Below are 23,153 nucleotides of genomic sequence, written 5' to 3'. Positions count from 1 at the left end.
GTGGTGTGGTGAACTGTTTAGAGAATATGTTTAATTGATGAGGTAGGCCGGAAAACTGATTTGGGGAAATACTTCTGACTAAATAGTGACATATTTTGTGATTCTAGTTAACTGTTGTATTTAATGAAGTAGTTGAGCTTTGTGGATTAAGAAGCATAAAATTCGTTCACAATATGGACGCGCTCCATGCTCTTCTTTTTGCGGTGCGAAATGGCGATTCAATAGACTGAAAGATCCTATTACGATAGAATTAGATTTTGGTCAATCTTTCTTTGCTTTGGACATGGATTTTGATTATGCCGATGCAGCTTTCCCCCGTATTATTCCGGACCGCATTAATTGTCCCGACTGGTGTCTACTTCGGGGTAGATTGGTAATGCAACTAGGCATTTCCCCTCAAAAGATGAGGCTGATGGTGATTTGGTCATTATTATTGAACGCTACAGCTTTATGGCCCCTTAAGGCTCACCAGATAGCTTTCCCTTGTTATCTAACATCTCGAATGCGATGGCTTCTTTGGCACACCCACCACCACCTGCCATGGATACCCCCGGCAAGATCTTTGCTCAAGACGATGAATTTTGGGACAACTATTCTCGGGGGCGTCCACAGGTCCCAAAGGCCTTCTGGGACTGCATATTCGGCTACCACCAGAGCAAAGGCGGCAATTTCGGCACCGTTCACGATGTAGGCGCCGGCAACGGGCTCTACGCCCAGCGACTACACTCTCGCTTCGCCAATGTCATAGTGTCGGACATTGTGGCTGAGAACATTCGCCTCGCCAGTGAACGTCTCAAGGACCAGGAAGGGTTCAGTTTCCGGACAGCCGCGCTGGACGAAGTCGAGGACATTGCGGCCAGCAGCGTGGACATGGTGTTTGCAGCAAACGTGATGCATTTCGCAGACCCTCAGTACGACGCCATGGCAAAAATTGCACGTCAGCTGCGCCCGGGTGGCACTTTTGTGGCATCAATTTTTGGTCCTGCACGCTTTCGGGACCCAAAAATACAGAATTTGTGGGAACGAGTCAGCCACCAAGGCGGCAGGGAGCTTCTCAAAGGGTCTGATGATCCGGACCAGATCATCAAGGTAATGGCGCGGACTGAAGACACGTACAACGTTGCCCCTCTTGATGAAGACATCTTCGTGGACCGAATACGGCTATATGTGAACATGGAACATGGTGGCATCCAAGGCATGTTGCCCCCAGAACTCGCACACCGAAACAATGAACCCGACTACGCCGTGGGAGACACCAGGAAAAATGAAAAAATGGATGGATGGATATTCCAAACCGACCTGGCAGGTGTCAAGGAGCACTTTGGGTCGTTTCCTTTCATATCGCAGTTTCCCGATGTTTTCACAGACTTTTACAAGGAGTTGGACGAGTTACTTGCTGACGGGAGACCTGTCGAAGGATATTTCCCTGTCTCCATAATCCTAGCAACAAAGAAATAAGCATTGATAATACGTTGTTTCTACTGGTTACAAGCAACTGCGTTATGTGTCTATACCAAGAGTACCCATTTGTGGCCAGAGCGTAGCAAATCGACGGCGCGTTAGTACTAGGACGGACATCCATTTCTCCGACACTGTGACTGTCCGGATTAATGGCCCGAAGTGTATGTATAGCCAGATATTATGTAGATATATAAATATATATATATGTCCCGAAAGGTGCCCGGCGTCCTCTCGACGCATTCCATCTCGCTTGACACGACACTACTCACCATCTACCAACAACATCACCATGTCTGCTCCCGTCCATATCCAGAGAGAGACCATTGACAGATTTTTGGCCGCATGGGAAAATGGAAACGCTCAAGATACTATAAACCTCTGGTCTGACGACTTTGAGCAGCAGCTTCTCCCTCTGTCGCTGCAGCAGCCACGCCGGACCCGAGGCCACGCCGAGTTCTTCTACCCCAAGCTTGTGAATAACCTCACCAACTGGAAGGTAGGCTGCACATTGCTTTAATAAAATTCATATCAACACGAAACTAATCCATGGAGCCAGTTGGATATCAAACATATCGTCCACGACACGGCGAATGCCACAGCTGCAGTCTATGCGACCTCATCCGCAGACACGCCTATCCCCGGGGAAAAATGGACGAACGAGTATGCCATTTTCCTGTCCCTGACCAAGGATGGCTTGAAGGTGAAGCAATTGGAAGAAATGGTGGACTCTGGATTCTACCAACACTTCTTTCCTAAATTCCAAAAGTATCTGGTAGACCAGGGGGTACTCCAGTAGCAGTGAACAGTTGGCATTACAAGTTTCTCAATAGATAGTACTCTCAGTTCAAGTTCAATACTAAGCTCAATGCCAATCAAGAATTGCAATGCCGATCAAGAATTGGTGCAAAATTGCCCGACACCCCGAAATGTTTCATGGGATAAATGAATGCTAGGCGGGGCACGGAGAGTAGCATTGAAACTAGTACTTATCCCTATACGCCGACACGCCGAGGTCAGCTGCCTTCTTTAAGACTGAGACAAGCATATATTGGCAATACTATTACCAAATTCTATGTGAGCAGTAACGAGAGCACAGTATGGCTTTCAAGACGTACGCCGTCCTGGGTTCGACCGGAAATTGCGGCAGGGCACTCATCCAGAACCTCCTCCACAAGCAAGGTGTTAACATCCACGCATACTGCCGCGACCAATCCAAGCTTCTTCGGCTTCTGCCTGACGTCAAACCAGGAGGACGTGTCAAGATCTTTACAGGAAGCATCGATGATGTCGAGCTCCTGACCTCATGCTTGCGCGACTGCCAGGCTGTGTTTCTGGTTGTTTCGACAAACGATAACATCCCTGGCTGTCGCGTCGCGCAAGACACAGCTACAGCCGTCGTTGCATCACTCCAGAATCTCAAGCAGAGCTTGGGGGAAAGCGAGGGAAAAGACAGTCCACAACTGCCCAAATTGATCCTCCTGTCGTCGGCTACCATCGATGACCACTTCTCTCGTCACGTCCCATCCTTGCTCCGAACGATCCTGCTCCGCTCGGCATCGCATGTCTACAATGACTTGATCGAAACCGAGAAGCTTCTTCGCTCCCAGGAGGACTGGCTGACGACGATCTTCATCAAGCCAGGCGCTCTGTCAGTCGACATCCAGCGAGGCCATGCGCTGAGCCTCACTGACGAGGACAGCCCCCTGTCGTACCTAGATCTTGCCGCTGCAATGATTGAAGCAGCAGATGATGAAACTGGCAGTTATGAAATGAGGGATGTGAGCGTAGTGAATGTGAATGGAAAGGCTAAATTCCCGTCAGGCACTCCGATGTGCATCTTCATGGGTCTGCTACGGCACTTCTTCCCATTCCTACACCCGTATCTCCCTTTGAACACAGGTCCGGGTTGATATATTCTAGTTAGTAGTAGGAAGGTATCAATATATACCATTTTGACATATGTATTTTCCATGCCCACCTCCAATCCCATATCAACTAGCGGAAGTTGCGCGGAATCAAAAACCCCCGTAGAAACACACGTGGGTGATTTTACAACGAGGATAATGTGCAAATAAGATCTATTGCGAAGTATATTCCATCTGCTTCTAGACATTGAAATGGGAACTGATAATTGCGAAGTACATATATATCGTCCAACAATCCCTTTCAAGCCGCACCACCATCCAGGGTGATGACCTTGCCATTTACCCACTCTCCTTCTTCGCTGACCAGGAATCCAACTACACGGGCAATATCCTCGGGGAAGCCATTCCGGTGCAACGGGGAGGCGTGGGCAGCCAACTGCTGACGCTCCTCGGCCGTGAACTTCTCTCCGCCGGGGATGTAGTGGTGCGAGACGGCGTGGAACATGTCCGTCACGGTACCCCCTGGCGCAACACCGTTGACAGTGATCTTCTTGTCACCACAGTCCTTGGAGAGGATGCGCACAAAAGAGTCGATGGCGCCCTTGGAGCCCGAGTAAAGTGAGTGCTCGGGGACGCTGAAATCCTTGGACGTGTTGGAGGAGGTGAGAATAATGCGCCCACCTTCCTCAAGCACGCGATACGCCTCGCGCGCAACGAAGAACTGCCCGCGCGTGTTGAGGCTGAAGACACGATCGAATTCCCCCTCTGTCACGTCCTTCAGGTGTCCGAAACTGACAACGCCCGAGTTGCTGACAGCGATGTCAAGACGGCCAAAGTGCGCAATCGCTTGGTCAAAAAGCTTGGCCGTCTGAGACACATCCCGCACGTCGGCCTTGAAGGCGACAGCATCTGAGTTAAAGCTCTTGATATCGGTAACGACCTTTTCGGCGTGTTCGGCCGAGTTGGCATAGTTGACGACGACTTTGGCGCCGAGGCGACCCAGATGGAGGGCAATTGCAGCTCCAATTCCACGACCAGATCCAGTGACGAGGGCCACTTTACCGTCAAGACGGCCGGGAATGTAGGGAGTTGACATATTGACGTGGGTAAATGGGAAGGTAACAAAGCCAAAAGACAGGATCTGACGGTGAAGAGAGTCTCTTTGCAGAGATCAAGAAGCAACCAACGGCATTTTGCCTCTTAAAACCTACCAAAAGTAAGCATCGCGGAATCGCGGAGTCCAGCATGTCCGACGCCCGACACAGCAACCTTGTCTCGGGATGTCGACCTCGGGGCATTGGATGGGAGATCGCGACGCCGGAGTATTTGTTAATTAGTGGGTCAGGAGGATTACTCCTCCGCAGAGTTGAGACCAGGAAGAAACTGAAAAACACTTTAAGCAGGAATCCCATACACCGGATGCACCTGCATTGTCAAATCACCCCAGAATCAAAAAATCAATACTCTGACACAGCATCATGGCTATAGTCAACTACAAAACGCCCACCTATGAAGGTATGGATTGTCCTGCTGGCTCATGACACATTCCTAACTGAGGCAATACCTTAGACGTCGCGGGTTGTCAATTCGCACTTTTCGAATGGGCCGAAAGCTATGACCACAAGGACTGGACTCGTCTCGCCAAGTGCATCGCCCCAACACTCCATGTACGCAGTTTCCCAAATGTCTTTGACAATGGACCCCCTAATCTAATAATGTAGATTGACTACCGCTCCGTCATGGGGCAGGAATGGGAATCAATGCCCGCCGACGACTTTGTAGCGCTGGCGTCAAGCCCAAAATTCCTCGGCAACGCACGCATCAAGACGCAGCACTTCATTGGAGCCTCAAAGTGGGTGCAGACCAGCGGGGACAAAGTGACGGGTTATCACCAAATGCGCGTTGCCCACCAAAAGTACAGCGACGATTCGTTGACTGAGGTGCTCTACAAGGGTCATGCCCATGGCGCGGCGACGACACAGTTCCGGAAGGTGGATGGCAACTGGAAGTTTGCAGGGCTCAAGCCGGAGATTCGATGGGATGAGCATGATCTTGAGAAGATTTTTGCTGACCATTAGTTATGGTCTAGCTTGATTCTATTAAGCAAAGACTGCAGGATTTTGACACAAGCGCACCCACGGGCTCCCAGTACTTAAGATCCTCTTTCCACGTATAGATGGCAGGGCTCAATCAATCTAGGTTTTAAACTATTTGAAAAAAACTCATATATTTGCTCTCAAATTTAGTTGGGTTTTCAACTACTTCAGAATGTAAACAAGAAACTTGACTTGGAAGAAGTTTTTCAGTACCCGTCATTCGACCACTGAAGGATGATACCACCACAGCACCTCGATCGATCCCTAGGTAAGAATATCCTTGAACTCAAGGTCAGCCTTTCGCTTCTCTTCAAGCAGGATATCATCCAAATTCGCTCGCCGCGGGACAAATTTAACCTTGAACGGCTTCGGCCTCAGCACCACAGAAGATGTGAACCCATTGTGAATGTCAACATGCAACGGCTCAGTCGGGACGATATCAAATGCCCACAGGATCTGCACAAATGCCAGTCTCATGTTTTGGAAGAAAAAGTCCTTTCCAGGGCACTCCCTGCGTCCGGCGCCAAAAGTGTACAGCGTTTTCCGTCCTAGCTGTGAAATCCCCTTTCTAGCGCCAAATTGGTCCTGAATGAACCGCTCTGGAATGTAGCGATCCGGGTCTTCGTAGAACTCCGGATCCTGCTGGATGGACCACTGGTTGAGGACGACGGTCGAGCCCTTAGGGATGCGGTATCCCAGGACGATCTCATCGTCTGTGACCTTTCGTGGCAGGCCAAGAGGAGACACTGGGCGCCACCGCAGAGCTTCAGTCACACAGGCGTTGAGATACGGCAGTTCGTCCAAGTCGATAGTGTCGGGTAGAGCCGTGCCGCTCTTGAAGACGGTGTCGATCTCCGCTTGGGCCTGGCGCTGGGCCTTTGGGTGGGCGGCCAGTGCGAGAAGGATAATTTGAAAGGTGACTACAGAAGAGTCCACGGCCGCGTCTCTGTATCCTTGTTCAGCACTGGGGCTCTGTCCAAAAAAAGAATAAAGAACAGAAAAAAAATTTAAAAATTTGACATACAGCATTCCACCCATCATCAACTTAATCTCTTGTTCTGTGAAGCGGCCGTCGGGCGCAGTGGATGGATCGACGGACTGTTCGAGGAGTTTGGGGATGAGTGATTGGAATCTGCCATGACGAGGCTGTTTAGCCTGTTTCATCATGACTCCATAGGCATGGAGCAGAGCTTTGCGTGTCAGCGGCGCCTTGCGCTTCCACTCGGCGAAGAAAGACGGCACCCAGCGGAGTATAGGGAAGATGTCGACCGGAGGGGCACTAGCAGGATCGACGAGCTCCTCCATCAGGCCCTGCGAGTAATGGTAATCGTGTATCCAGTTCTCACCCAAGTCTTCAACCGGGGCTCCGCTCAGCATAGCAACCGGCGTCGATACACCCCTTCAGAAATTATGTTAGTACTTAACGGATTGGAGATGGATGGGAGATTTCAAATTATGCTTCTTACCATTGCATAATATGTTCCATCCAGTCATCACTGGACTGGAAAAGGTTATAGATGAGACGCGTCCCCGCAGCTTTCTGCATGGGGGCCAGCTTAAACAGTCCCGCGCCGACGAGGAACTGTTTGGTGATGGTACGCAGCCGTCGGCTGTAATCATTGCGCATGAAAAGACTATACGTGTTCCGCGCGTCTGGCAGGATGTGCTCTTGGGCGATATACCGCGGGGGCCGCTCAGAAAAGTGCTGGCCACGCTTGATGATATGTTCGTAGATGAGGGAGGCGTCATTCAGCATGATCATGTTCTCAGGCCCGAGTTTCAGCCCGACAATGGGGCCGTACTCCTTTGCCCAGCTGTCATATTTCAAGAAGGGCAACGACAGTGGAATCTGGTGAATATTCCCCAAGCCAAAAAGCGTCCTAGGACCGGGGGGATAGTTTGGTGGCCGTCGGGTTGACAGCAACCATAGCACTGCCTTGTAAATGGACAAGCAGCCAACAACGGCAAGAGATAAGATAAGGGGCGCGCCTAAAGCCATGATAATTTCTTCACAAGATGGGCAGACTGTTCATGAAGGTCTGCTGTGTGAGATGCAACAAATCAAAAGGCTGTTCAAGCGGTCCAATATGTCAATATATGCATACCCAACAGATGCATACACGGCGACTTTATTGTCAGAGTCTACGAGGCTATTTGGGGTGACAATGACCACCGAAGTCCGTTATTCGCACGGAAGATAAACCAGTATCTACCGAAAAGACCGTGCATGAACGTCGGTATTGGTAATCACTCTGAGAAAATGGTTGGGAGGAATCGCCCGAGACCAATAGGGAGCGGGGGATCGCTGCATTGCTGTCTATTATCTGCGCTTCATCATGCCACGTTGATTACTTGATTATGCCTCTCGGAAAGATTTAAGCGTCGTCCTCCCTCGGGCCAATAGGTGATGCCCTGATCTTGAACCGGATGTAGCACTTCATGCGCTAGTATATCAGCATTGATGAAGAACGCAAAAAGTAAAGCAAATAATGAGAACAAGCATTCATTACTATTTCTCCAGTTCTATGGCCTTGACTAGTGAAAAGCAATGCCGGCGGCTACATTATACCGATCCTCCAAGTCAGCCCAGTCCAATGACAGCCTATTTGAAGGGGGGAATCTATATTAGAGCAGTCCATCCGACGGTTAGGGCTGCCCCCAAGCCCTTACTCCCCTCCCTCCACTCAAATTGCCTGCGTTTCTGGAAGTTCACTCAAGACATGATCGGGCAGGAATGGTATCAGAATGTCCTTTTTGCCAAGATTGACCCCCTTGGACCGGAGAATCGCGTAAGTGATGTAGACATGAAAGAGGGTTTCAGGCATGCCAGTCGCCATTGTGAACTCAGCAGCGGGCATTTGGAGAAACGCGTCAGCACCGTTTTCCTCGGGGCCAATCTGCATGGGTAGCTTGGTGTCGCCGGCCATGATCTCAGCCTCTTCGGGTCCAACTTGCGCCAGGATCTCCAGTGTCTTTTCCACACGCGCAATCAATTCTGGCCAGGACTTCTCCAGCTGGCCCCAGTTGGTCCCAGTCTCGCTCCACGGGACCAGCTGCTTTCCAGTCAAGGCCTCTGCCAGACGAACAGGATGCCTGGTAGCGATTCGGACCTGAAGTAGTAGTGGGTACATATCGGGTGCAAGCCGGGAATCCAAAAAGGTGGCCACATCTGGGTGCTTCGAGGCCACCTTGAGAATGCGAATAAGAACTCGGAGAGCTTTGGTATAGCTGCCGATGCTGATATCGTAGAATGGAACGGGACCCATTACGGATGATGGTAAAAAAAATGTAAGATGCGAATTCGGGATAGTTTCTCAACGCAGAGAGTGAGTAATTCAGGATCAGGACGGCGGCCTGAAGCGGGAGTATTTTCTATCTATGAACTGGCCTCTGGTTGTCAATACTGAGGCTAGATCTACGTGTACCTCAGTCTGGATCAAGTGTCGCCATTGACCAATAAGGTTGCCTCGGGCTATTGACAAATCACGAGCTGATAAATCAAGCCCTGGTCGGATATACCTAGTTGCCTGCACCATAGATCGCTGGAAATCATGAAAATCTCCCGAAATGGCCATGTGCAGATCATCTTTCGGGCAGGAGAATGTTCTTACTTGACACAATCCTGCTAGATGCAAGATGTAAGCTAACCTAGCAGATTCTTGCTGTCTAGCACTAAGTTAGTTAGAGCTGATTTCTGATTTTATGGTTACTATTGTATGCATGATGTCACTAAATAGCATCGTGAAGAAAGACATAAAATGAGACCTATATGTTATTACCAATTTGGGAAAAACCAGATAATAACCAAGCTGATGAAACTGTTTGGCCAAAAATGCCTCATGAGCGACATTTTCAGTTTATATGGTCATATGTGGAGTCTCTCAACACAATCAATTCACTACCTACTATGTTATGTTATCTTTCATCTTAACCGGCTAAGGACCAGTCCGTAGATCATAACCCTCAGGCTAGCCTCCCAGACCCTGCTCTTCCCCTCAGCCTGCACTGAAGTCACTGAATCAGCACCCCTCCGCTTGAATGCAGGCTGGTGCCCGTAATATTCGAATCCTTGAGCAAATAGACAAACGCCTCAGCCACCTCCTCTGGTGCGCCGACCTTGCCCAGCAAGGCCGTCGAAGCAAGGAACTCCTTCACCCCCTCCGCTCCTCCGGTGTAGGCCCCCAGATTTCTGTCTCCGTCGCACCAGGGTGCACGACGTTTACCCGGAGAGGAGCGAGATCTAGCGCCAGAGCGCGAGTCAACCCGTCCAGCCCGGCTGCGTACGCAGCAGCGGCCGGCCATCCCTTGATGGGCTTCTCACCGAGCCTGCCACCGCAGAAAACGAGGCTCGAGGTGTAACTCGGCTTGAGAAAACGTGGGGCGAGTTTGGCGAGCAAGGTAGGGACGACAATGGTCAGCTGGGCTTGGCCGAGCATATACTCCCGGTCTGCCTTTGTAATAGGCAGCATTGCAGCTCGACCTGCCGTGACAATAATGTGGTCGAGCCGGAAGTCGGCCGTGATCTGGGCGAGGAGCCCCTCGAGGCGTTGCTCGATGTCGGGCAGGGAGAGGTCAATGGTGTATCCCCGGATGTGCGTGTCGGGGATTGACGCCTGTGATTGTATTTTCGCGACGGCGTTGGCCACCCGGGTAGGGTTGGACGACGCAATGGACACCCGGGCGCCTTGCTCAGCAGCTAGCCTGGCGACAGCAGCACCTATGCCAGACGAGCCGCCAATAACGAGGAGTGACTGACCAGAAATTGGAGGCATCGTAATGCAATATAACAGTGGTGGGTTGAAGTTACGAACAACGCCGGGGATGTCCCGTCTCAGGCCATATATACAACTAAAAAGTTCTATTTCTAGCGCAAAACATGCTCGGCCTTCGGAAGTCTGTTAATTCCGCGCGGGTCGGCTTGTTTTGTCATCGTCTGGTTGATTGCCCCGAGTTATGCATTACGAGTTTGTTGGATAATAAGAATGACTGATCCCATCTTAGAAGATATCCCTACTTAGGTGAGCATTGCTGATCTTCTCTAAACGGCTTGTTCGTTCCTCCCAAAGGCCATGCTCTGAGTTTGTAGGCTGAGAATTGAACAAGTATTGGTTTGTAGTAAGCGCTGTATGAGATGCACGCACGAAACGCTATTGGAGATGGGTTGGTACAGCACTTCACGAAGAATTCTGACTGTGTATGACAAAGCACGGGCTATAACTAGGATTGTATTATTCTTCTATAACCTATCTGAGTAATGGCAAAACCGTCTTACAACGCAATAACAAAAAATGATAATAATTGCCTCTGAATATCCCCCCAGATCAATCTCCAATTTAGTATCACCTCCTCTAATTGCATTTTTTCAGCTCGGCTGATGTAATCTCCCTTTCTAGGCAGCGGGAAAGTCAGTGGCATCATTCTTCTCATCTACCTGCTCAGTCTTCGCCGGAGCCGCAGCGGGATCAGGAAGCTTCTTGAAGGGAATCAGAAGCGACAGAACAACAGTTAATGCCGCGCCGGCAAGGGAGAAAGCAAAGACATCCTTAATACCCGCCATGTAAGCCTTGGTTATAGCAGCCAGCTCAGCGCCATGGAAGACATGGGAAATCTCAGATGCACCAGTACCTAAGACCTGAGCGGGATCAATGTTGGGGGCATTGCTGGCAAGTTCCTTGAGCATGTAGTTGGCGAAGATGGACTGTGCTGCAGTGACAAAGTAGGCACCACTAATGGAGTTGCACACTGGTTCACAGCGTCAGTAACTTGCACTTCATGTTTATCGAAGAAAAGAGGACGCTGGGGAACTCACTCAGCATAACGCCAGTGGTCGGCGCGATATGTTCAGGTTTGGAAAAGCTTTGCAGCGCAGTCATTGGGACCTGGTTTCCAAGGCCAATACCGATGCCGAAAATGACCTGAGGGCCGATATAACGGGCCTTTGAAGAGTCGGTGTCGAGAGTATAAAGCAGGGCAGCGCCCACGGTGGCGAGTAGTCCGCTGATGAGTTCATACGGTTGGAGAAGTCGTGTCTTCCCAATGAGGAAACCACTGAGCATGGACCCTGCGGCGAAGAAAGCCATGAAGGGAAGACTGTTGACGCCACTCGCAATGGCCGACTGGCCGTGGATGGACTGAAAATAGATGGGTAGGTAGAAAAGCACCTGGAAGTTGGCGAGATTGGCACTGGACAAAATCATGAGGTTAGCTCCGCAAATCGACCGCGGATTTGCTGTGTGGAGATCTTTTTTACTCACATCCAGCCATACATGGCATTGGTCCACACTAGACGCGGCTTCAGCAGGGCCAGCGGCACCATGGCGTACTCGCCCTGGATCCACTCGACCAGGAAAAAGGCAATAGTCAAGGCAACCCACAAGGTCAATGTGGCGATGACAGAGCCGTCACTCCACGGCTTGCCCTGGCCACCCCATTGCAGGGCCAACATGAAGCAAATGAGCGAGCAGAGGAGCAAGCCAAAGCCTGGGAGATCGAGCTGGCGCAGGATTTCAAACCAGGTTGCGGGGACAGGCTTGATGTGCTTTGGCACCTTGAAGAAGAGTACGACCAGCGCGAGGATGGGACCGCCAACAGGGAGGTTGATCCAAAAGCACCATCGCCAGGTGACCTCGCTGGTGAATGCCCCTCCAATGAGTGGCCCGATGATGGTGGAGAACATAAAGACGGACATCCACAATCCGATCAACATGGGCCGCTTCTTAGGCTCTGCGACGTAGCTGATCATCAGCACGGAGCCGCCCAGCGTGCCAGAGCATCCCCAGCCCTGCAGCGCTCGACCGACGATCAAGGCCGGGCTGTTTGGCGCGGCTGCAGCCAGGATGCTACCCACAAGGAAGATGACCACCGAGGTGAGATATACGAGCTGGGCTGAAAAATATTTGTAGAGCTTTCCCCACATCGGCGAGGAGCTGCCGACGAGGAGGAAACACGCGCCTCCATACCAACCGACGTCGTCCAGGCGGTGGAAGTCGTCCGTGATGCCCGGGATTGCGGTGGCAACGATACCCTATAGTCGAGCGAGCACCCCATCCGGTTATTCTACCATTTTTTTTTTTTTTTTTTGGCATGGGCCCAGCACCGGGGAGGGGAGGGGAGGGGGAGGGTTCAATCGGTACTCACAATATCCAACGCCGCCAGCAGGGTGGAGAGAAAGATCGTGCCCATCACGGCGGCTAGTCGAAAGCCTTCGGCATATACGGGCTCGGGGGCGGCATCACTCCCATCCTGCTTCTCCTGAACAGTCATATCTGGTGTGGAATAGCCGCCGTCCATTGTCTCGCTCTCTCCTTTGGTCGTCATGTTGGAAGCGTGTTCTCGAATTCTTGTATCTTTTGTTGTTTCCCGTGGGTTGGGCTGACTGCTGGGAGGGAGCTGAAATGATGAACTCGCTGGACTTGCTGGACAGGATTCAAGGTCATTGATGCTGGTACGCTGGTAACCAATTTTTGTTTATACCCTCAGCTGCTCCGGGCTATTTAGTCAGATCGAGCTCGCTCATTGGGCGATCTGTTCCCAGGGCCCACTGACCGGTGCCACTTAAGAGCCATGACAAATCAGCACGAGCAAATCCAGTCTAATGGTTGGCTAGCGATCTCAGGATGTTGCTGACAAACCGCCCCGAGCTTAAACGTTTAGTGGACCTGTTCTTTGTGGGGCCCCGGGGCAATTAGTAATTAGCATCCTGAGAGAGGGTCCGACCGAGCTTTAAGTCAAGCAAAGTGATGACCCGTGGCCCAAGCGGCGTCGAGGGCACCGTCAGCACTAGAGATGCAAGACACGCGCCAGGTGAATCCTTTGTGACTGCCTGCGGAGAATGGAAATTGGCCCCCTAAATGACAAAATCCACCGCCTGGACTGACGTGCTTCAAACGAAAACAACACGGACAAGGCTTTGAAACACGCCCACCCGGCGACCTAGCGAACTGGCGAACTAGCAACCCACACCCGGCAGCCCGAGGCTACGCTGTATATGGAATGAAAATATATGCTTCGAAACACCTTGATCTCGAGAGAGGGACCAGCATGTCTAGTCGGTTTTTGGAGGGAATAAATTAGGGGAAGAACTGCCAAATACAGGCACTGGCTAGTACTTATGTCTTTTAATTAAGGGAGCCGCGTAATCAGACGTGAGTACTCAGTCACGAACTGCAGGACGGGAGGCGACTGAATCTTTCCTGATTCGGGGTACGCTCCAAGTAGGCAGTGAAGAGCTGTCATCTGGTCTCGTGCAGCCGATAGACGGGATGATGTGAGCCGCAAAAAGCTGGACGGCCCTTCGATGTCCAGAAGCTGTTGGACCCAATTGCGATTGCTGCAGACGATCAAGGTCCCAGTGGTCACTTGTGCCCAGCAGAGCGCCGAGAAATATCTGCAGCGCCCTCGATCCTGAAAAGTGTACTGTGGTGAGGAAGGAAGGTGTTACATTGGACATTGTCGTCCCTCTCACCTTCGGCCAATCCCGTCAATAAAGCCCGGATAAGAAAGATGTTGTAGTAGCCATTAAAGTCCGAGATCGAGTCATTAGTACACGAGTGAATTGCATATCCACCAATCCACGAACGTCAACAGGAATGGCAGGAATGGCCCCCCGACCCTAGCGTACCGTAGTCCTTGGCTTCCTCGTGGGATCTCATCACCACCACCACTGGCACATTCCTTTTAGATGCTCCTGAGGCCAAATCTGCCACGAAGCACGATCAGCCCAAATACAACAACAATGTCCACCGTGGACGCCAGTGTGCCTGAGCGGGACCGCAGAGCGGTGCCCGCCCACACGCCACCCACCGTCCGTCGCAGCGCCCAGGGCTGCACCAAACTGCGAGACAGCTGCCAGTCCTGTGCTGCCTCCAAGATCAAATGTCCGAAAGAAAAGCCCTCGTGCTCCAAGTGCGAAGCTCGGGGCATCGAGTGCCAGTACTTTTTTGCAAGGCGCCCGGGACGTCGACGCGAGGACGGCTCAGGCCACCAGGCTAGTTGTACCAGCACCGACAGCAGCAGCAATAGTACCAGCAGCAATGATACCAGCAGCAAATCTTCCACCTCCTCCTCATCCTCCTCATCTTCCCCGTCGAATCCAAAGTCCATTCCAGACAAGGACCCTCACAGCGCCCTCTCCCTGACTGGTGACAAAATCGAGGTCGCGGGACTTTCTCCCCAGCATGGATACGCGGCAAACGGCGCAGCCCCTCCCACCAATTTACCTGCGATCACCGGCTTCTTCGATACACCTCAGAGCTTGACGATAGAAGCTGCGCTGACGGCCGATAATGATTTGGGCAAATATTCATCAGACTTCTCGTCCGTGCTGGCGGACACGAATATGTTTTATTCGCTTTCTGATTTTGACCCCGACCCCAACGACATAGAGTTCAACATGACGGATTACTTTGAACATCCCTCCATCGACGGCGACGGGGTCTCCCGTAGTTCGAATGATATCGGATCACTTCTCATCCCGGAGACCATCAATTTTGGCCTGGGCGCGTTAGAATCGAATGATCATCTGGGTGCATCGTTCGCAGTGTCGTCCGAGGCAAGCGTTCCCACGTTGCTGGCCACTACAGGTCCTAATATGACGATGATGCGCACGCTAACCACCGACATATCTTGTGGCTGTGTGACCCAGTCCCTCGATCTGTTAAAGACTCTGTCGTCGACTCCGTCTTCCCCCACCTCCTCGATGTCCGCCGCGGGTCCGGCGCTCTCGTCAGGCAGGACCGCTATGGGCGCTGCGCAGGCTGTATTGATAGAGAATAAGCAACACATTGAGACAGTAAACAGCCTGCTCTCATGCTCCTTGTGCACAGAGGATTCCTTCCGGCTTGTAATCGTCTCCATGATCGTGCTCAAGATCTTGGAGCGCTACGCTTCTACGGCACGGGCCCAGGTATTCGGCTCAAGGGTAGGCAGCGTGGAGAATGACACGGGGCAGAGGTCGACAAACAGCATTATCTCAAGTAGCAAGGACCACATGAGGGCACTGAGCCACACATACACCATGCCCCGCGACGATATCGCGAGTGGCCACGCCCCCGCCCGGCTCGTCCTTAGTGAACTGCACCGGGTGCAAACGTTAGTGAACCTGCTGTCGCCAAAACTAAGAGGAAGTAAGGAAGGCGATGCTCGAGGCATGGAGCACACAATCTGGGGTCTCCAGGTAGCAAATGAAAATGACAAACCGCAATCCACCCCATTTTCTTCGAATACGTTGGCTCAGATGGAGAGCGACATGCGGAACAGCCTCAGTTCCTTGGCTGCGGATATCATCAAAAGACTTCGACAGAATTAGAATGAATGATTAGACTCCTAGTCCCCCTTTTGGAGGAGCGTTATGCCAGACTGAATTTTTTTTTCCCCCTTTCTCTTTCTCATTTTTCATGTTTTACTCCCCTCGGTCTCGGGGTAGACACGGGTTATTGTGCTTTGATCGAGACGCTCTGTATGGTCATCACTTCACCGACATCATTTTCAATAAAGAACCCAGCCATCGAACTCATGGGTGACCTGATCTCCCAGAATAGCAAACCTAAGCAATAAGTGTAATTACTAATTGGCCCTGCATAACTAACTTAACAAACTCCCTGGCCACCCTCAAACACCATACTGAATCCGATTTTCGAGTCTCAACATGTCAATAACGAGGAGAAATGTGATTCAAAATAAGGCGTAATTACTTAGCATTAGAAAACACTTAACACCATAATGCGATCTTTCGGGTGTCCATATAGGAACGGCGAGAAGATATTGTCTCTTTATGTATAGTATGCTGTGCTTTCCTGGCACAAAAAATAGTGTAGCATCACTAACATAGTCAGAAAACGATTATCTAGCCCTAAGTTCCCTTGAATAACTAGTCAAAACTGCATGATTATATCAGATTGTAACAAACTGCATTCTGTAGAGGTGTCTCGCTCGGTCGGGAATTACATTAAAATATGCATGTCACGTAGACATGCATCCCTACTGAGCTCCCAAGAGCAATGAATGTTTACCCCCCTCCTTGCATGTTTCAACTCGAGCGCATCTCTCATTTGGATTTACCCGTAGCTTTCTCGGGGTTTACATGCCACGGGTAAGTGCTAGGGCTGGCTTGCCCTGGTGGAGCCCTGGCAAGTCTCCTGTCATACAGTCCCGAAGTCCCGAGCCCCAGTTGCTTTCGAATCGGGGCGCTTCTCTTATATGCGCCGCCATATGTGCCGGCCGCCAATTGTCCGATAGACGAAACAAGAGACGACTTACGACCCCGAGGGGCCTACCGAGGAATATTCGCTTATATGTCCACTTTTTCGCAAAACACAAGTGGGTGCTCATCAACCCTCTGTTTCGTGCCAAGTGGCCTCTTATTTGCTCACAAGCATCGAAAATGACAGTCTTAAAAACGTCGCAGGTGAAATTATCATCACAGCACATGGGGTTTGCTCGCATCGACCCCAGTCCTGCCGGTACTATCGACACGGCAAATGAGCTGCTGCAAAAGAACCATGATAACTACCACATGTACTTTCGGGATGTCGGCGGCCATAACCATATCGCCCACTCAGTATTGAGCGTCTTAGCCATGGGTGGCGGTCCCAAGGAGCTGAAGCGGGCATACGACGACGGCTATGGATATCAGCGCCCCCTGCCTGTCCTGGACCTACAGGTAGTCGAGGAGCTCAGTGATCCGGAGAGATTCCGAGCCCGAATGCTGAATCTAGATCAGTATACTAATTTTCTGCACTTTTTCGAAAAAGAAATCGATGAGAAGGGCTGGCAGGCCGTCTTGCAAGAATACTGCTTCAGCCGGACGCCGCTTGCAGAGGCCATGTTTTCTCAGTTGTACGAAGGTCTCCTGCATCCCATCATCCACCTGGGTTTTGGCATCGAGTTTGAACAGCCCAGCATCATTGCCGAGGGCCTCGCACATGCCGCCTCACACGACCCGGGTAATATCGATGTCTTCTTCCACCGCAGCGAACAGCTGGCCCAGTCCGGTGCGGTGCCAGCCCGGCCACTTGTCGAGTTGTATGAGGAGGTCCGCCGTAACGAGAAGACCCGGACCGCGGGACGCATGCAAGACGGGCCCTTCCGCCTCCGTGATGGTCCACTGGCTCGCGCCATGGACGAGATAGTGAGCATCTCTGCCCAGTTGCAGATCCGGCCCGAGGAATTGGAGCGCGGCACGGCGGAGATGATCAACTGCGCGGCGTACAGCGCCGGTGCGGCGCAAAGCCCTGGAAAAGTGCCCAAGATTGACTTTTTCATCATGCACAACGTTACATGCTCCATCTTCCTCAGCGTCTTGACCAAGCAGTCGTGGATCAAGCTTCAGGACAGAGTCCGATTGGTGGAGTGGAAGGCGAGGCTGGACCTGGCGTGGTACGCGGCAAACGGAGCAGCGGAATTGCGCCTGAAGGACATCTCCGACTACGAACCTACGGCAAGCAAGGGTATGGACTGGCGAGCACTATACAAGGCTGTCAATGAGGTCCACGATGACGGACATATCGCCAAGCTTGTGCGAGCGCTGAAGAACGGGGAGACAGTCTCGAGGCCCTTTGAGCAGGGGAACGGCGCCGCTTCTTTCCCCATCAGGGGCGACTTGTGGCTTCGAATTGCCCAGATGGGCTACGATACTACCAAGGACGGCCATGATAATAGTGATAAGTGGGTCTGGGGCTCTGGATTCGACCTTGCATGGAAGAAGGTGCCGGATTCAAAGTAATGCTAGTTGTTTGTGATTTATACGTCAAACAATGACAAAACTGTCTTTCAATTATAACACGAAAAATCTACAAGAGAAGTAACAGTATATCGACTATTCTACGTTGCCCACCTATCGCTCGGTACTCTCTCAATGCCACTTGCTTTTTTGTCACCCAACGAGTAGCTGCACAGGTTTGCAGGGCAAACTTAGTCCATGGTGATGACAGCCCGAAAGCGAACTTTTCCACCAAGCATAGAATCTAGAAAAAGGACACTATTAGCAGGTCAAGAATTGATGGGAGAGAAAAAGCCCCCCTATGAACCTGAAACCTACCAAATGCTTGCTGCGCCTGAGAAAGAGGGAACTTCTCGATGACACTCTTGATCTTATTGTTCTCGGCGAATTGAATAGCCTCCTCAGCATCAATATGATGGCCACTGGGCCAGAAATGCACTGAGAGGCCATACTTGAGCAAATCTGTGGGATTCAAGGTAATTCTGTTGGGAAAGCTGAGCACAAGTAGTTTTCCCAGAATCCCCAGGCCTTTCAGCAAGGGAGTGATAGTTTCTTCAGTGGAGGCAGTGGTAATAGCTAGGGCAGCACCACCAAGTGCCGCGAGCTGCTCGCCAGCGTCGCCTCTACTAGAGTCAATAAATTCATCCACTCCAAGCTCACGCGCCGCCCCCTCCTTGTGGTTACCGCGTGATATGGCGATGACACGGTATTTCATGTGTTTCGCATACTGAATGGCTAAATGACCGAGGCCTCCTAAGCCCTGAATGGCGACTGTTTCGCCAGCCTTGATGTTCATGTGGCGGATGGAGTTGAAGACTGTCAGTCCAGCACAGAGAAGGGGGGCATATGTCGCCGCATCGACGTTGGCCGGAATCCGGACAGCTGATTCGGCGCGAATAATACAGTACTCGGCGTCTACAACAGAAATCATTAGAACGATAAAAAGGGAAAAAGGAACGGAAGTTGCTGCCACTTACATCCGCCTTCCTTTGTCGCCCCATTGACCACATTATTGTCGCACATCTGGAACCAGCCTTTCTTGCAAGCCTTGCAAGTCCCGTCATGACCACCGTGCCAACCCGCTCCAACACGATCCCCAACACTCCAATTGCTAACGTGATTGCCAACCGCACTGACCTTGCCAATAATCTCATGACCTGGTACAATGGGAAAGCCGCCGCCGATGCCATTGTATTGAGAGTACATGTCCGAGTAGCACACCCCACAAGCTTCCACCTTAATCAGCAGTTCGTTGGTCCCAGGTAGCTTGAGCGGGGCATCCTCCACTGTCAATGGATGACCCAGCTCTTTGAAAACTGCCCGTTTGTAGGTTTGTGGGAGAGACATTATTGGCTTGGATAATTGAACCGCCTATAGCAGAAAGTGGGGCAATCTGGAAGTAATATAGATTGGGAAGTGGCTCAGATATACTATTACTAGTGTCGGGTTAATTATTAATATAGCCGGGCTTTATGTAACCAATAGGCATAAACTTTAGAGGCGTTAGATATTCGCGTAAGGAGATATCCAATTACCGACTCAGTTATATTATAGATGTATTGAATATAGCTGTGCGACAGAAAAAGAAAGGAAACACGCAGCCATGATGCCATTCTCAAGTGTGATTCTTAGATTAAGCCTTCTAAATGAAGCTTCAAGCACAGCCCTGCTTAGTGCGTAGATAAACAGAACGCTAGAAACATTACATAGGGCTATTGACTATGCTCTTCACAGCTCATCCTTGGAATAACCACCTTGAGCAGTCAAAGTCGCAAAGACCGTTTCCGTAAAGCGCCATACAGTTTGGTCCATACCCCGTTTCCTCAGCCCGGACAGCAGATGCTCATTATCAGCGCTCTCGCCTTCCGGATCAACTAGGAAGATGCCTCCGCCCGACCTCTTCGACACGGAGAGCCCTATTGGCATGGGCACGAGGCCTCCATGGACGGAATACCGGTCGTTAGTAGCTAAGAAGAGCGCGCGCTGACCAGCCTCATCCGCACTCGTCGGATTCGGGGGCGACATGCCAAACTTGTTAGCCCGCGCTAGACCCGGTGTTGCGACGGTCCCCGGGAACCAGTGCACAATGCTCAGGTGTGGGTTCGCCTGCGCAAATATTTCCAGAGCGAGCGTGCCCATGGTGCCTGAGTGGACTGACGAATTCCAGAAGGACCAGTTTTTTGGATCGCGCAGATCCAAGTCATTTTCGTTGAGGGGTCCCTCCAGCCCGCCAGCCAGCACCGAGACGACTCGCGGACTCGGCGCTTTGTTGAGCAGGGGAAGCAGCTCCTGCACAAGGCGAATACGTGAGTAATATCGCGTCGTCATGGACGGATCAAGGCCTTCGGATGTGTCCTTGCGGCCCTCAAATGCCATGAAACCAGCCGACATGAAAAGAATGTCAACCTTGGTCTCATTTTCCTTTATTCCGGCAACGATCCTGTCAACCTCGGAGATAATGGAGACATCAGCCTCGATAAGGCTGTACGTGCCTGTCGGGTTGGACTGGCGTAGCGAGGACAGGAAGATCTCGTGCGAAGCAACCGCGGATGCGCGAGCGACGGAGTAGATTCGTGGAGAAGAGGCATGCTGAGCGAAATGTTGAAGTGCGCTTTGTCCGATGCCGGAGGTAGCTCCCATAAAGACTGCGACTATGCTGGCGGGAAGGCTCCCAATGCCTACATTGGCATGCTGCACTGTTTGGAGAGAGACCATTTTGTTGGATATTGTTAAGGGATGGACGGGAAAGTGTAACTCTCTAGCAATCGGGCTGGATAAGCCCAGACTCTTTATCCTGTCTCTAGCTCCATCCGACACATCTACTACTGGTCCATCACAATTGCGACCCACCCTAGCCCCTGTCAAAGAGACGGGGCATATTGCGCGGTGTATTTCATAAAGATAAGTTTTGTCCGATGCCGGAAATCGCGACATTGAGATCATCCGAAGCGAGGTCCTCATTTCGTTAGGTTCATATGTATTATGTTCCAAGGCTCTCCGGCTATATGGTCCCATAATACGTAGCCTCGCATGATTCTCCTGTCTCAGGACGCAAGGTAATTAGCATTAACATTCGACCTTTGGAAGAACTTCTATAATGGCGCCAGGTGAGGGAGGCTACCGCCAAATCAACAAGGCTCTGAACATATGTGCCTTTGAAGAATACTTGGAAAGCCAGCAGAAAACCCTACCAATATTGCCTGATGTCGAGCAGATTAGCCCTCGAGTACTTCGTGTCCTCGGCCAGAACCCCGGCAAGGCATGTCTCAACCCCTCTTTACTTAGTCCATAAACTAACGCATCTACCAATCATGAAGTTCACTCTGCAGGGGACAAACACATTCATTGTCGGAACGGGCTCAGAACGCCTTTTGATTGATACAGGCCAAGGCATTCCAGATTGGGCAGATCTTATTCATGACACTCTCGCTCGCCACGAAATTTCACTCTCCCATGTGCTTCTCACTCACTGGCATGGAGACCACACAGGTGGTGTCCCTGATTTGATTCGCATGTATCCACATCTTGCTTCAGCGATCTACAAGCACACGCCGAGCAAAACACAACAGCGGATTGTGAACGGCCAGCTCTTTGTGGTTGAAGGCGCCACCGTGCGTGCACTGCACACTCCAGGCCACTCCAGCGACCATATGTGCTTCATTCTCGAGGAAGAACAGGCTATGTTTACAGGAGATAATATACTTGGACATGGTACATCAGCCGTGGAGCATCTCAAAACTTGGATGGACACTCTCTACAATATGCAGTCCCAGAACTGTGTCAAAGGCTATCCTGCTCATGGAATTGTCATTACCAACTTGCGGCATAAAATCAAGGGCGAGTTGGCTCAAAAGCTGCAGCGCGAACGACATGTCTTAAAATCATTGGTTCAGGCCAAGCATGAAGAGAGACTCCGGCAAGACCGAGGCAACGGCAGTGTGACGGTCAAACAGCTTGTGACCACCATGTATGGGGATGGGGTGGGGGCAGAGGTCAGGGAATTGGCGCTGGAACCATTCATTGATGAGGTCCTACGGAAACTGGCTGAGGATGGCGCTGTCGCGTTTGAGATTCGGGCGGGAGTGAAAAAGTGGTTTGCCCTCGGGACAGTCTGACGTACGCGATTGGACCAGCCAGCCCGTTTTGAGTTGTTTTCCTTTTTCCAATCAATCTTTCATCTGATGATTCCGGTAGTAATGGGAAACGGGGCAGTTGAGCTATCCCATGAATGGCAATATCGATGTCGAGGTGTTACCCGCGTATTACATACAAACACGGAATGAATATAGGTTGGATATGGACCAATCCCATGTCACTGTAATAAACCTCTCCACATTTCCACGACAAGTTTCTTAGTAGACAGATTCTCTCCTTTCCTTTTGAAATGTAGACCTCGTCAAAAAACATTTCGAGGGCCGGTATCTCCCGCCCTCCGCCCTCATTTACATAAAAAAAATGACCACTTCTAAGTTAGATGCAAAATTCTGCTGACTTATTCTGTTTAATCACTGGTTTTTAAGTCTGTTGAATTAATTATCACTTTATAATTGATTTAACCCGGTCTTGTTGATCACATATCGACCCGTTAATCATATATATCGACTTGATCCGATATACACTCAATTCCCGCTTATGGTACGGCGGGTCATAGAACACTCCCGGTTATAGTACACCATCCGCTTGGATGGACCCACTTTTAAGGCGTCCCCCATACAAAACTCTCACTTATAGAACACTCACCTTTGTACACTCCCATTTTTGCTAGTTAAGTCATCCGCTTGGTCAGCTCTATCAACCAATCAGAATGCCTGAATACTCTACAATCCCCCCTGCCAAAGTGCGTCAGGTCAGCCACCCAAGCACCACCACCTAAACACCACCACTCAAGCTCTGTACAATGAAGTACCTAATGAATAATGTTAGCAATTATAATATTGTATATTTTGATCGACTTTTAGACTATATTCGAGGAAGATATGGAGTGTAAACCTAAATAGGCAATAGCGTATTATG

General features: G+C 50.9%; 14 protein-coding genes across 14 annotated transcripts; 7 read left to right on the top strand and 7 right to left on the bottom strand.

Moving 5' to 3' along the window:
• Positions 1–507: 507 nt before the first annotated feature.
• On the top strand, positions 508–1,458 carry tpcM (methyltransferase tpcM; the record flags this gene model as incomplete). Its single annotated transcript, XM_057119266.1, has 1 exon — positions 508–1,458. The coding sequence occupies one exon, from the start codon at positions 508–510 to the stop codon at positions 1,456–1,458; it is 951 nt and encodes a 316-aa protein (XP_056968821.1).
• Positions 1,459–1,750: 292 nt separating this feature from the next.
• Positions 1,751–2,257, top strand: N7484_008878 (nuclear transport factor 2 family protein; the record flags this gene model as incomplete). Its single annotated transcript, XM_057119265.1, has 2 exons — positions 1,751–1,957; positions 2,018–2,257. 2 exons carry the CDS (start codon positions 1,751–1,753, stop codon positions 2,255–2,257), a joined length of 447 nt encoding a protein of 148 aa, XP_056968820.1.
• Positions 2,258–2,558: 301 nt separating this feature from the next.
• On the top strand, positions 2,559–3,371 carry tpcG (oxidoreductase tpcG; the record flags this gene model as incomplete). The annotated part of the gene is made up of 1 exon (XM_057119264.1): positions 2,559–3,371. One exon carries the CDS (start codon positions 2,559–2,561, stop codon positions 3,369–3,371), a length of 813 nt encoding a protein of 270 aa, XP_056968819.1.
• A 256-nt stretch (positions 3,372–3,627) lies between these two features.
• N7484_008876 (PKS/NRPS-like protein biosynthetic cluster) lies at positions 3,628–4,422 on the bottom strand (the record flags this gene model as incomplete). Its single annotated transcript, XM_057119263.1, has 1 exon — positions 3,628–4,422. The coding sequence occupies one exon, from the start codon at positions 4,420–4,422 to the stop codon at positions 3,628–3,630; it is 795 nt and encodes a 264-aa protein (XP_056968818.1).
• Positions 4,423–4,804: 382 nt separating this feature from the next.
• On the top strand, positions 4,805–5,404 carry N7484_008875 (uncharacterized protein; the record flags this gene model as incomplete). The annotated part of the gene is made up of 3 exons (XM_057119262.1): positions 4,805–4,841; positions 4,896–4,993; positions 5,048–5,404. The coding sequence occupies 3 exons, from the start codon at positions 4,805–4,807 to the stop codon at positions 5,402–5,404; spliced, it is 492 nt and encodes a 163-aa protein (XP_056968817.1).
• A 282-nt stretch (positions 5,405–5,686) lies between these two features.
• On the bottom strand, positions 5,687–7,421 carry N7484_008874 (uncharacterized protein; the record flags this gene model as incomplete). The annotated part of the gene is made up of 3 exons (XM_057119261.1): positions 5,687–6,368; positions 6,447–6,821; positions 6,889–7,421. The coding sequence occupies 3 exons, from the start codon at positions 7,419–7,421 to the stop codon at positions 5,687–5,689; spliced, it is 1,590 nt and encodes a 529-aa protein (XP_056968816.1).
• Positions 7,422–8,106: 685 nt separating this feature from the next.
• N7484_008873 (DUF1993 domain-containing protein) lies at positions 8,107–8,688 on the bottom strand (the record flags this gene model as incomplete). The annotated part of the gene is made up of 1 exon (XM_057119260.1): positions 8,107–8,688. One exon carries the CDS (start codon positions 8,686–8,688, stop codon positions 8,107–8,109), a length of 582 nt encoding a protein of 193 aa, XP_056968815.1.
• An 885-nt stretch (positions 8,689–9,573) lies between these two features.
• N7484_008872 (SDR family NAD(P)-dependent oxidoreductase) lies at positions 9,574–10,194 on the bottom strand (the record flags this gene model as incomplete). Its single annotated transcript, XM_057119259.1, has 1 exon — positions 9,574–10,194. The coding sequence occupies one exon, from the start codon at positions 10,192–10,194 to the stop codon at positions 9,574–9,576; it is 621 nt and encodes a 206-aa protein (XP_056968814.1).
• Positions 10,195–10,811: 617 nt separating this feature from the next.
• On the bottom strand, positions 10,812–12,739 carry N7484_008871 (MDR family MFS transporter; the record flags this gene model as incomplete). The annotated part of the gene is made up of 4 exons (XM_057119258.1): positions 10,812–11,164; positions 11,232–11,605; positions 11,677–12,446; positions 12,560–12,739. 4 exons carry the CDS (start codon positions 12,737–12,739, stop codon positions 10,812–10,814), a joined length of 1,677 nt encoding a protein of 558 aa, XP_056968813.1.
• A 1,417-nt stretch (positions 12,740–14,156) lies between these two features.
• On the top strand, positions 14,157–15,728 carry tpcE (Zn(II)2Cys6 domain-containing transcription factor tpcE; the record flags this gene model as incomplete). The annotated part of the gene is made up of 1 exon (XM_057119257.1): positions 14,157–15,728. One exon carries the CDS (start codon positions 14,157–14,159, stop codon positions 15,726–15,728), a length of 1,572 nt encoding a protein of 523 aa, XP_056968812.1.
• Positions 15,729–16,802: 1,074 nt separating this feature from the next.
• Positions 16,803–18,143, top strand: tpcI (questin oxygenase tpcI; the record flags this gene model as incomplete). Its single annotated transcript, XM_057119256.1, has 1 exon — positions 16,803–18,143. One exon carries the CDS (start codon positions 16,803–16,805, stop codon positions 18,141–18,143), a length of 1,341 nt encoding a protein of 446 aa, XP_056968811.1.
• Positions 18,144–18,331: 188 nt separating this feature from the next.
• Positions 18,332–19,487, bottom strand: N7484_008868 (uncharacterized protein; the record flags this gene model as incomplete). Its single annotated transcript, XM_057119255.1, has 3 exons — positions 18,332–18,384; positions 18,459–19,055; positions 19,118–19,487. The coding sequence occupies 3 exons, from the start codon at positions 19,485–19,487 to the stop codon at positions 18,332–18,334; spliced, it is 1,020 nt and encodes a 339-aa protein (XP_056968810.1).
• A 381-nt stretch (positions 19,488–19,868) lies between these two features.
• Positions 19,869–20,855, bottom strand: N7484_008867 (uncharacterized protein; the record flags this gene model as incomplete). The annotated part of the gene is made up of 1 exon (XM_057119254.1): positions 19,869–20,855. The coding sequence occupies one exon, from the start codon at positions 20,853–20,855 to the stop codon at positions 19,869–19,871; it is 987 nt and encodes a 328-aa protein (XP_056968809.1).
• A 382-nt stretch (positions 20,856–21,237) lies between these two features.
• Positions 21,238–22,255, top strand: tpcB (metallo-beta-lactamase type thioesterase tpcB; the record flags this gene model as incomplete). The annotated part of the gene is made up of 2 exons (XM_057119253.1): positions 21,238–21,399; positions 21,470–22,255. 2 exons carry the CDS (start codon positions 21,238–21,240, stop codon positions 22,253–22,255), a joined length of 948 nt encoding a protein of 315 aa, XP_056968808.1.
• Between the last annotated feature and the right edge of the window lie 898 nt (positions 22,256–23,153).

This window comes from Penicillium longicatenatum, assembly GCF_028827895.1.
Source record: "Penicillium longicatenatum strain IBT 33135 chromosome Unknown contig_6_segment0_segment0, whole genome shotgun sequence".
Lineage (NCBI taxonomy): Eukaryota > Fungi > Ascomycota > Eurotiomycetes > Eurotiales > Aspergillaceae > Penicillium > Penicillium longicatenatum.
Note: the sequence above shows the minus strand (reverse complement) of the source record. Positions and strands in the feature narration are given on the sequence as shown.